Genomic DNA, 13,008 nt, shown 5'->3' on the forward strand with positions numbered 1-13,008 from the left:
TGAAAAGTAGACCAAGCTGAGAACCTACAGCAGTGAGCTTGGTGACTGGTTTGTGGATCTGATGTCAAAGGCAGTGAGGAATGGAGGAAGATTGAGAGAAGCAAGATAAAGAGAGAGAAATTAAATGGGTAAAGTTGGGAATTTTTTATTGTTTTGTTTTTGTTTGGACTGGATTTGTGATTTATTTTGTAGTTAATTTTAGTTTGTCTAAAGGTTATTAATGTTGTCTTGAGGCAATTTCTTTTGTTTAAAGTAGAGGATTTTCTAGTTATTCTTGGATCAATATCCAACGGGCAAAGGGCTAGAGCAGATTTTTTTTTTTTTTTTTTTTTGGTTTTCATGGGTTAATATGTAAATATTTTGGAGGGGGGCCAAAATATATATTTTGAGGTAAATTTTTATTTTTCTAGTTAGATATATATACTATTCTATATTTTTTTCAAAATCTGTGGGGGGAGGGGGGGGGCATGGCCCCCCTCAGCCCCAACGTAGGTCAGTCTCTGATTTAGTCCACCATGGTGTCTGCCCATGCCCTTTAGGGCAAACAGTACTAATGACAATTGACAACCAGCTTTCATGCATGAAATGATCAATGATGCATTGAGCAGTTAGAGAAGCCACTAAAATATATATCTCATAAGATGAGAAAGTTAATAAACAATGAAAACCTATACTTCACTCGAATAATACATTTACCTCACAGGTACAAAGTACAAACTCCAAAATTTTGGTTACAAGAGCGATATTGCACTAACAGCCATATAGAACTAGATAATTGAATTACAGTACATGTATTCATGAAACCCCAAGGGGTTTTCCTCCTGACAAACAAAAACCTGATATCTTATTTCTATCACGGGAAAGAATCGAGGGTGTTTTTATAGTATAAAATGGGAAAATATGGGGAAGGAACAAAAATATGTGAAACAAATATGGATCAATGGAAACCAAATCTAAGTAATCACTATTCAACTAGGCTCTTGCAAATATTCAGGCATCATCGGTATTTTCGTTAGAAGGCGTTCCAGCAAGCCAACCCCACACGCCGCCTGAGCCCTGCTTCTGTTTTGCATTCAAGGCAGCTTGTTCAGATGCAGCTTTTTGTCGCCGAAGGAGTTCCAGTTCCTTCTGCAATGTCTCCATTGTTTGGAGCTTCTGCCGTAGCTCAGCAACATCAACCTGTCGGTTCAAAGAGCAAATTAGCAGACGAATATATTCCCAAATTTAAACTGAACAATCATACTCCCTAACTTTTCACACTTACTATATCTATGACTTATTCCACTTTATAATTAAACGTCCATTCTGTTAATTGAAACATTATTTTTACTGTTTCATTTTTTTCTAAAATAAAGCATGTTCTGCTCATTTTTATATTTACAATTTCCAGTATTATAATATTCTTCCAGAAAAAAATAAAATAAAATAAATTCCCTGAATAAATAGCAAATTAGATTAGGCAGAATGCCAATGCAACTAGCAAAGTGATCAAACTCCTAACAAACAAGTAAAAGACAATATTCTTTACAGGATTTATAGGGATAATCTAGTGCAACTGAAACAATTAAAGGCATGCATACCTCTAGTTTGAAACATCTAGACTGTTCAGCTGCAAGTTGACCACGCACAGATTGGAGCTCCTACAATGCAAATACAATTAATTGAAAGCATAATTAGGGAAGGGACAAAAGATTACAACATTATACTGACAACGGGAAATAGTATTGTGAAACAAATAGGAGCAAATTAAATTTTTTTTTTTTTTAGTAGGAAAACACAAGACATGCACCCATAGAGGCTTGAGTCCAAGACCTTCCTTGCGAGCCAAATAGCATTAGCAGAAAGTTTTAGTTTATAGGGGTCTTTTTTTCTTTTTCTTTTTTTTTTAATATTCCTAGTAACGTGCAAAGGCCATGATTTTCCCTCCTTGATAAAAGACAAATTTCAGATATATTTCCCGTTATAAAACTAAATGCCATGGTATAGTTGCTAGCTAGTGTTTCACATGTTTTCTCTTGCCTTGTCTTAGCAAAGTGTGTAAAGTGTAAAAGTATAATGAAATTCACTGGATTGCTACCAGCCTACCACCATTAGAACCAAACAATTTGACTAAAAGCTCCAGCATTTTCAATACAATAATCCCCAATTATATGTTCAATTTGAAAGGATTTGCACTATAAAACAAAGCTTGATTGCTAAATTCAGCATAGTGCAACCATCCATCATCAAAGTGGAAGCTAACTGGGTTCAAGCATTCTCCATGCTATCTTCTTCCATATTCATAAAGGATAATGATTCCTGCCAGACAGCTATTAGAGCTGCAAGCTACAAGGAAAAGTGCACCACCCCCCAAAAAATCCTTCCCCTCATAAAAAAATATTTATATCACTTACCAAAACTAAATTCATTATTGCTAACGGAATCCATTTCACACAGTCACAGCCTCCAAATGCATTTCCACCAAAAGTTCAAAAAAATTTATCATCTTGTTTCATAGACCACCATTCCTAAACTACTCTTTCCTCACATTTTCAAAGGGCAATTTTGGAAAATAAAATGATTCTAAGTGTGCATCATACTGCATTAAAAAAATCTCCTTAAAGATTCTGCATTTGTCAAAGAAGTAACTTAATAATAGACAGAGTGAGAAATTATATAAGCAGTTAAGTGCTAGATACCTTGTATAGTTCAGTGTTACGATTCTCAGCCTCTGATAATTCTTGCTTTAATTGAAGAGAGTGCATATTCTCTTTGCTGAGCAATGATTCTAATTCCTCTTTCTCTGACTTGAGGGTTGCCACAAGATGAATATTGCTTTGCTCACCATTAGATTTCTGCATGAAAACAAAAGTTTGTATCAAAAGTGGTAACATGAAAGCATTGCAAGCAATACACAGTTCCTAAGCTCTCGCCCCCACCCCCCAGCCCCTTTTCCAAAAAACAAAAGTTACTACAAAGTACACATAAATGAATATTAGGAATTGTTTGGAATTCAAGAGTGGCATATAATTATGTGTACTTTGCAGGATTAGAAAGGAAATGATAAGCCAGTGCTCATGAGAAATATATCTAGCAAATTGTTTAAATATTCAAGATTGGATCTGCAGTATCATGGAGCAATTAATTTCAGCTCTTATTTGGATTTTTTTTTTTTTTGGGATAAATCTTATTTGGAAAAATATACAATGCAGTAATTTCACTATCTTTCAGAATTAGTTGGCCATATTCATTAGACTTATCCTGATTATAGTCAAGAAGCACTAATTGACAGAATGCATCATATCTAAATTCAGTGGAAACAGTGATATGTATGAGTGTGTATCTTTTATGCAAGTTTGTAATCCCAATATCTGGTAGGATATATTCTCCATGTTGCCAAAAAACACGACAGATAGCATACCAGCATATTTTCAATGAACTAAAACAAAGGCCAAAAAATCAACATAATTTGCTAGATTACATACCGCAGGCTCTGAGTCAACATTGTCCATAACAATTTCCCTAATTTTCCCTTCTTGGCCTGCCTCAAACTCAGACTCCGGATCTCTTGTAGCATTTGTAGCATTATGCACAGCAACACTGTCTGGGACAGGAGTTTCTATTATCTTTGATTGCAAGGTTGATTTGTGGCTTGGTTTAAGAACATTAACCTAACAGAAAAAAGCAAAATCAAGAAAGAAAATTGAGCAAGCGCAGAAGAAGCCACAGCTACAACTTAAAAACTGCCTTCACCTCATTGTTGTAACGACCATTATATCCTCCAAAAGAAACAAGTACATCTTCACCATTGAAGGAGCTTACAGCCAAACTCAAACCCTGCAATAGAAGGCGATTATTAAGCAACAAGGGGTCAGGATGACTTCCCTCCAAACAGGCTAAGATTTTTGTCAAAACCCATTCAAATTATTTAATGTCAACACATGTAGAACAACATGCTCTTCAGCTTAAGTAATGAGCGCAAAGCAAAGTACCTCACTAGCAACTGGAACTCGTCCTTGAACAGTTGTTACTACTGACCAAACAAGTGTAGACATGTTGAGGACAACAGTTTCAGAGACTCCTGCAAATAGCCAATTAAAGTGAATGGTAAATAAGGGGCACTTCCACAAAAACCACAGATTTTATTCTCTACTTTAATTAGAAACTAAAACATCGATACATTTCAGACCAACCAGATATAACATATAATCAATTTAAACCCATCTGCTCTTCCCCCCCAACCCCACCCCCCCCCCCCCCCCCCACCCCAAACAAAAAAAAAGGGCAACCATCATTCAATGGAACAAGTACAATCAGAAATTTTTCTGATGCTGGGGAAACAAATAGAAACTATTATCAGGGACATGAAAGATTCAATGCTCAGATGCTCTTCCAAATGCTTTTAATGCTTAGACCATTAATTTAAAAATCTTATCCCACATTGAATGCTTGTCTAATTAGGCTAATAATTTTCAAGTATCTAACTCATTCAAACTGTGCTCCATAACATTAAATCAGATTTCAATCAAGTTTTATGTCAAAATGTTAAACTCATAGAATGCATACCACTCTTATTGTCACCACCACCAACAATGAACCAATTCTCCCCGACTGTCACACCTGCATGTCCAGCCCGTGGAGTAGGTATCTCACCCTGTTGTGTGGGTCTAGACCATTCCATCTACACAGTTGAAATATATGAAGGATAAAAGATAGTCTCAGTAGACAACAAGATAGAGGCAAGGTAAGGACAGCCATCTTACAGCTTGCAAATCAAGGACATGTAGATCATTGAAGCAAGTGGCATGTGAACCACCACCAAAGATCAGAAGGTAACGCTCAGCATGTACTGCAGCAGCATGATCAGACCTCGGAGAAGGAGGCACCCCACTGCATAAAAATTAGATATCGATAAGCCCAAAATTTTATCTAAATAAATATATACTTTTATATTCTATTTCAATCTAGAGAACAGTAGGCAGAAGGTAAACTATGAAACAAGATGTATAGTGCATGGGGAAAAAGATAATGTTTCTTTTCTGTTTGTTTAAAGTAAGCCATTGAGATATAGGTGGAGATAAACTTGAAGTATCATCATGGTCAAAAGCACTTTATAACTACCACCACATAATGCCGGCAAATGCATCTTGCATATTATCAACAGAAGTATGCAATGTTGTTAAAAGCACACTTAGGCATGCTTAAAGTTCAAAGCTCGAATCCCCGAGGTCTAGGCACTTCGCTTGGCTGAAGCGAAGCTCATTTAATAAAGCACCATAGGCAAGCTTTTTTGGCGCTTTTTGAAGAAGCTGAAAGCAAGCCTAGGCACAACTTTTTCTGCTAAAAAGTCTATAAATCATTAAAATTAATTGCTCAATCTTGAAGGAAATGAGATGAACCATTGAATATTATACAAACACTATTCTTAAGGTGTTAAATTACACAAACCATTGATATTATACAAACACTATTCTTAAGGTGTTATATTACTCAAGAATTTTTTTATTTTTATGTCGAATATGAACAAGGATAATTTAGTATTCTTGTGTTTCTTGTCTTTACCTTCTAGATATATGTTGTTTGAAACATAAACTTCATTTGATTGTCTTATCATAATTATGTATTTTTTAGAAAGTATAAGAGAATTATATAAAATGTTATGCTTGAACTTCTGATGACTATATTATTATCATATTCTCTATTGATAATTGTTTTCAAATTTACTACCAAAAAAAAAATTTAATTGAAATAATTTAAGAAAATTTGAACTTTCATACTTTAGACAATTCCACTTACCTAATAGGTAAAATATAAAACTATTTTAAGTTTTTATTTTATTTTTATTTTATATTACGAATATTTCTATTAGAAGATGTTATATATTATATTCGAAACATGTGTGCTTCACTTCAATCAGGCAAATGCTTGTGCTTTAAGCTTTGTGCCTACAATTCAAGAGGCCTATGTGCTTAAGTGCGCTTGACTCTTTAACCAACACTGGGAGTGTGTTTGTCTGAGAAAGGAACAGCTCTCATTTTAATTGTTCTAAAATCAAATGATTATGATCAGAATTTGCCTTTTGTATGGTTGCCATTAACAAACCCCAAAAAAACACCCTCCACTGCCTTCTAGAAAAAAAGGAAAAAATTGGTTATGAAATTTCCAGAAATTGAATCGTCTTACACTGCATCTATTTCAACCCAGACAAAAGAAAACAAAAAACACCCTTCCACCCCTTCCCAAAAAAAAAAAAAACACAGTAAGGAAAAAATTGGTTATGCAATTGCCATAAATTGAATTGTCTTACACGGCATCTATTTCATCCCAGGTCAAAGTTTCTAGGTCAAGAATATGGAGATCATTTAAGAGAGTTCTCTTTGCATCTTGTCCACCAAAAATCACTAAGCTGGTCCCAAAAAGAGTTACTGACTGACCTCCACGTGATACCTGAAGAGCATAAATAGAAGTGAGACAATATTTACAACACATAAGAGAGCACCATAGTTTCAAAAACTTCCAAGCACATTCTTGTGATTTACAATAAGGAATTACGAGTACAATCCAACACTTCATCATACCAGTTTCAAAATGCCAACCAATCTTGTTAAAACCAAAATGAAAATTAGAAATTTTATTTTCATAGTTTCTTTATAAACAATCAATTCTGAAATGGACAACAAGCCTTGAATTATTGAATTTCCAACTGGTTTAGGACTATCCAAAATCCATAAGCTGATTTTAATCCTTACGGAGAAAAAGAATGGCAAACAGCAGCCAATCAGCAACTCTCCAATTTGAGATTTTGAACTACAGCAAGTAATTTCATAATGTTGATTTTCAGAAATTTATCAAATATTGGAAAAGAAAAACAGGTACATACCGGAGCTTTGCCATAGGTCTTTAGTGGTGACCAAGTATTAGATTGCAGATCAAATGCCCTCACTGTCATGAGAATGAAGAACCGTTTAGAAATGGTATGATGAGGAGAACAATAGTGCATGTCTTCAGTATTATTGTACTGAATGGCTTGCATAAGTTTTGAGCTTTTTACATCATATACTATATAATAAAAGTTGCATTATAATATTTTCTTCATTTTTTTTTTTTTTTTTTTTTGCTATGTGGCACATTTTGAGCACATTAAAGCTATTAATATGGTTTCCTCTAAGTGAAACTTTATTTCCAAAGTTATAAGAGGTTCAAAAGTACTACAGCGAATTAGAATTTTTTATTTTATTTAAAATTCACTTTTTATGTTACATTATTTTAATAATCTACCATAATCTTTTTTAATAATAAAGTTGAGTTTTATGCATTGTACTTTTACTATGTGTTTCAATGTAAGCATTACACAGTACGACGTGATTTTGTAACATGAGACACTACAAGTATATAAAAATTATTAACATAGTTTACTACTCGATAAGGATTTGAATTATTGACAAAGTTTTCAGAAATTTAAAATGTTTTCATGAATAAATTCAATAATTAAAGGATCGAGAGATCTAAAAGGCATTTTATTGTTTATTTTAATTTATGTTAAAAAATTCATTTTAGTTTTTTGTTTTGACAAAAACTCAGTCTAACACTGTGCTTTCGCCAAGTAACTTAAAGTTTATTTTATAATATCATTTTTACTAACTATTTTATTGTGTAATTTAAATTATATTTTTGAAGTATTTTCTTTATTTACGTATGACTTTTGATCAATCTGTGTATCACACATGCCAATGATTAAAAATTTTATATTACTATAACTGTCATGAATCTCAGTAATCCATACCTCTTTTTAAAGGTGAATCATGCATCAATAGATTTAGGTCAGAAATAGCAGAATGTTCCATTTTCTGGTCATAAATGTTTCTCTAACTTAAAACTTTCCACGGTTTTTCCACTTTTATAAGTACGATATTTCCACAAAGTTCACAAACTCAAATAAATCAAAAGGCAGTAAATGATATTGACTTTTTTTGATAGGTAAATGATATTGACTTATACCTTGTATACTTTCAGCTGGATCCTTTGTATGTCCAGCAATAGACAGAAGCTTATTCTCCCATGGTATCTACAGAAATAACGCAAGATTATAATTTCATCACCACTTAAAAGAATTCATTACCGATACAAAAAATGTTACAACTTACAACACATGCCAGTAGAAACAAATAGATAATATGCAAAAGTTCATATATTACTGAGAAAAACTTTCTTCAAGAAGTCCACATAATGAAAACATAAAACTGCTCTTTACTAACCAAGGAATGACCAGCACAAGGAGCAAACGTTACTGGAGACGGTGACTCCAGGGACTCAGCCCCAGACTTTGCCTCAATCTTTGACCAAGTCCAACTTCTCAAATCCAGTACCTGCATTATTACTCAAGTTAGGGAAGGTGGAAAAATCCGTAACCACATCAATGCAAAGGCAAAAAACAAAAAGAGTTTAAATGTAAAACCAAGATTCCATCTAAAAAATGAACACACAAGAAAATAAAGCTCAGAATCACAAAAGCACAATGCTAAATATTCAAAGTTGCCCAGAATAACTCTTACTTTTACTTTCTATTTATTGTTCCTTTGTTTTTTGTGAATGAGTAACTACTTATTGAACGTATAAAAAGAAAAACAGAGAACTAATGAAAGCAAAGGAGACCAATTCAAATACCAAGTAAACAGGAGACAACAACCAAAAAGGCAGTGCCCTAGCGATAGCCCAAGGAGCAAAACAAAATGGGAGATGTTATTTCTATATCGCATGAGGCCATCAACACATGTATATGTAAAGAAAATTTTCTTACATGAATATCATTAAGGTAACGACCATTGTGGTTTCCGCCATATATGTACATCTTGTCTTGCACAACTGCTGCAGCATGCTGAAAATATGCAACCAATGCTTTGTTCAGAGAATAGAAGAAAAGGCCAGAAACAAATTCATACTATAAAAAATAAATAAATAAATAACAATACCTCATATCGGGCTTTTGGGCGTTGACCAGATATTGGAGGTGCAATCCATTGATCATACATGGCAACTGAGCCAAGGCCTTCCACAACAATATCTTTATCCTGAGTTTCTGTCAGGCTCCCATTTTCAGTGGAAATAGTCTTTGTCTCAGGAAAAGAATTCCCATTCTCAACCACTGGCTCAACTTTTGAATTATGCTATGAACCATCCAAAAAGTTATGCAAAAAGACGAAGAAAAAGTGAAAAACACAATAATCATAGTAAGAACAAAGATGAAAAAGAGCTGGATGCTATACATGCAGAATTAAGGTATAATTATTACACCTATGGCTCTCAAGAACACAAGACTTTGATCACTTAGAGCTCCCTCTTTTCCAATCCCAATTTTAAAAACAGATGCATAGTGGAGTATGAGAGCATTTTATTTTATTTTTTGGTAAGTAGTGGAGTGTGAGAGCAAACAAGAACAGATACATAAGAGAACAAGAATATTTCCTTTTTTTAGTGGCCTTTTCAAAAGCAGAAGAAACATGAATGTATTGAGTGATCCACTTAATGCATAGATAATTTACCAACAAAAAATAAGACAGAGGATTAAAAATAGATGAAATGTGATGTTGGTTATGTAATTCAAGATAACCGTGTAGTGGTCGTGGTAGGAGGGTCGAAATCAGGGAATGCCAGTGCAACAGCAGTGATTGGATAGGCAGTGGTATAGTGACAGTGGTATGATAATGGAGGCTTAAGTGAGACATCGTCACTTTGGTCGCAATGCTTTTTTGTAAATTTATGGTGCCTTGCTAGTAGCATCAATGTAAAAAAGATGGTGTATTTGCCATAATACAGTGCCAGCAACAGCAGCAGAATAGAAGTAATAATGACGGGTAACAGCAATGGTAGTGATGAAGCATAAATGGTAATGGTGGAGCAGATATCAGAGTGGTTATATGGTTATCGGCAGAGATTTTTTTCACATTGTTCTGTACAGTTATCTATTATGACAAAATATGAAGATGAAATTCTTAACTGACATTGATTAAGCCAATCAAAAATAGAGGAAGAAGAAGAAGGAACTACACAATATAAACAAGTTCCATGATACTCACATTCATTTGCACATCTACTACAGGCTCTGCAACAAAGTTAGAAGCTCTTGAATACCAACTTGGATCATCTTCCTACACAAAAGGAAAATATAAAAAAATCAATTACCCAAGTTTCTACACGACATTACAAGAAAACGCCCCTAAAAAATCTTAATTGCATGGACCTCCAATATTTTCACAAAGAGACGCATAGCTTCTGTGGGAGACGTGTTTCCAAGCCCGCTCCAGCTGCATAAATAATAAAACCCTTGAGAAAACCAAATCCAGCAAAGGCCGCAGATATCAAATAAAGTCCACAAGTATACCATGTGCCATATCACCAATGATGTAACAAGGATCCCATTCATTAATAACATCATCATCATCATATTTAACCAAATTCCTCCACATCCAGCAAACTCATATCCAACTCTCCACAGAAAATATAAAATGATTCGGTAACTGCCCAATTTTTTTTTTTTTTTTGTTGATAAGTGGTAACTTCACAATTTTTTAAATGCTAACATTTCAAACTTCTCCCTCAACCACTTTTCAGCTTTCCTCATCCTAAGGCTTCAAGACCACTTTTTTCCTAATAGCATGTGTTCATTATAAGAAGCTACAAAAAAAAAAAAAAGGTACTCAACAAGATAACTTTCAAAAATCCCATTCCCTAGCAACTAGCTAATGCAATGGGTTCCCTAAGCAAAGCTCAAAACCTAGGCTCATCAGCTCATGTATGTGTTCTAAGGTCTGACAATCCTTTATGCCATTTCCAAATATCACCAACTCATTTTAGAATACACAAATTAAAATATTGTGCTACAAGTGCAAAAATAAGCACAAATTTGTGTTTAACACATACACATTGGCATATGAAATGACCGCACAGGAGAGCTTAAGAGCACAAACCTCTTCCATTTGGTATGCTCAACAACTTTCCAAGAATTAGGTTCCGGTATGTTACAAGCTCCGACTGTCGCCTGCAACAGAACGAATAGCAAATTCAGCAATGAAATTCTTTTTAACAAAAATCTCAAATCAAACAAGTCATTCCTCTCTACAAATAAATTCATGAATCAAATACTCCACACATAAATACTTAATTTGACATGTAGCTTAATCCCACTGATAAAGAAAACAACAAATTCATTTTTGAGCATCTCAAATCAAACTAACAATTTCTCATTAAAACTAGAATTCATGATTCAAGTTTGTTCGCCAAAATTTCAAAATCAAAAAATCAATTCCTCAGAAATTAATTCCAAAGATCCACCCATCAAATATTCATCATACAGATGCTTGAATTCACAAATCAAGTTTGTTTGTCACAATTATGAATCAAATAAACAATTCCTCATTAAAAATTACAAAAACACTAAGAAGATTCACCAAGCAAACACTCTGACACACACTGATACTCATCAAACAGATACTTGAATTCACGAATCAAGTTTGTTCGCCACAATTGCAAATCAAACAAACAATTCGTCATTAGAAAAAATATACAAAACAAAACACTAAGATTCCACACACACTGATACTCAATTTGACACAAAGATTAACCTCAATTCATTACAACCAACTGTTATTTGGTCACCAAGAAGCTCAATTCTAGTCCCCCTCCCCCAAAAAAAAAGGGATTTCTCATTCACAAAAGTTTAAAATTCTCATCCCACATTTTCTCAGCAACCAAACACAACCCCAGATCAACCATTCCCAACACCCCAAAACCCCAGATCTACCTAAATCAACACCCAAAACGCAACCATTTCATCACGAACTACCTACAACACATTGCACACAGCAACAGCAGTAGCAATTTCCCACTGATCTCACTCAGCACAAATCAAAATTCACGCAATGCAAGAAAAGGTGAGTATTGGAAACGAAACAAAAACGCAGCGGATCGAAGTGGAGGCAATACCTGTTGGTACAAGCCGTAAAGGAGAGCAGCGGACTCTTTAGAGAACTTAGAGGTGAGAGATTTGAAGGTCGAGTTGGTGTCGCCGTCGAAACCGGCGTATGAAGCCGCCGCATAGAACCGCTCCGGGTATTGCAGCCCAGAGCTCGCTCGAGCCATAGCCATCTCTCTCTCTCTCTCTCTCTCTCTCTCAATCAATCAGATCGATCAGACTCTGATTCCTTTCGTTTCTGCAATTTTTGTAGACTCAGGTTATAGAATATGAAAAATGTTTTTTTTTTTTTTTTTTTTTAATTATGGGACGTGGGTTGGGTTTTGTTTTTGTTTATGTTGTTTTTTGTTATGGTAAGTCGTAGCTGTCTGACTCTCTGTGTTTCTCTCTCTAAGATTAGATCAAACGGGAAAACGTGTCAATTTCTGATTGGGTGGGATGGGAAACGTGTTCTGAGATGTAAACTACGTTAACTTTCGTTACAGACCGACACGACTTTTTATGTTGGGAATTTTTACTAGTATTTGTAAATTTTTGTTTTACTTTTGGTAAGTTTTTTAATTTGTATATATATAATTTGTTTTTCGAGGAATGTGAGTCATACGACCTCTTGTTTCACAATTTCCTTTGTATGATTGTGATTGAGAATTGAGTTCGGTTTTGACGTAGACTTTTACATTTGGGAGAATTGTTATTTTCGTCATTAAAGTTTTTATTATTTTAGTACTTAAATTTTATTATTTGTGTTTTTTTTAGATAATTATTATTATTATTATTATTATTATTATTTTTTGTTGTGTTAAGTTTGTCCTTTTGTCAACTGTGATTTATTAAATTACCATTTGGGGAGGTAATCTCTAGTCCCTAGTGATAGGATGTGTTTGTAACTCGCCACAACGGCAAGTTTAAGAGTTGTGAGTATAAGTAATGACACGTTTTATTAATGTCCAAGCGATCTCACATCATAACACAATGCAAGGAATTAAAAAAAAATCTATAAAATTACCATTAAGTCTAACAAGGGTGGTACTTTAGTACACGAACCTAATACATACACCTAG

General features: G+C 34.3%; 1 protein-coding gene across 1 annotated transcript; it reads right to left on the reverse strand.

Moving 5' to 3' along the window:
* Positions 1-621: 621 nt before the first annotated feature.
* On the reverse strand, positions 622-12,255 carry LOC115979974 (acyl-CoA-binding domain-containing protein 4). Its single transcript, XM_031102103.1, has 18 exons — positions 11,959-12,255; positions 10,944-11,014; positions 10,217-10,280; positions 10,053-10,124; positions 8,949-9,143; positions 8,777-8,854; positions 8,235-8,345; positions 7,978-8,044; positions 6,860-6,921; positions 6,287-6,426; positions 4,743-4,869; positions 4,546-4,660; positions 3,972-4,060; positions 3,733-3,816; positions 3,465-3,650; positions 2,679-2,834; positions 1,581-1,640; positions 622-1,179 (listed from the first exon to the last, which is right to left on the reverse strand). Exons 1-18 carry the CDS (start codon positions 12,118-12,120, stop codon positions 991-993), a joined length of 2,028 nt encoding a protein of 675 aa, XP_030957963.1. The 5' UTR covers positions 12,121-12,255; the 3' UTR covers positions 622-990.
* Positions 12,256-13,008: the final 753 nt, after the last annotated feature.

The sequence above is a fragment of the Quercus lobata genome, chromosome 3 (genome assembly GCF_001633185.2).
Source record: "Quercus lobata isolate SW786 chromosome 3, ValleyOak3.0 Primary Assembly, whole genome shotgun sequence".
Classification (NCBI taxonomy): domain Eukaryota; kingdom Viridiplantae; phylum Streptophyta; class Magnoliopsida; order Fagales; family Fagaceae; genus Quercus; species Quercus lobata.

Bases quoted from the DNA above. Each gene is read 5' to 3' on its own strand.
- LOC115979974 (XM_031102103.1), bottom strand. From the start codon at position 12,120: ATGGCTATGGCTCGAGCGAGCTCTGGGCTGCAATACCCGGAGCGGTTC. The intron at 10,125-10,216 runs GTCCATGCAATT...CCTTTTGTGTAG, and splicing joins TCTTTGTGAAAATATTGGAG to GAAGATGATCCAAGTTGGTA. The intron at 4,661-4,742 runs GTAAGATGGCTG...TCAACTGTGTAG, and splicing joins ATGTCCTTGATTTGCAAGCT to ATGGAATGGTCTAGACCCAC.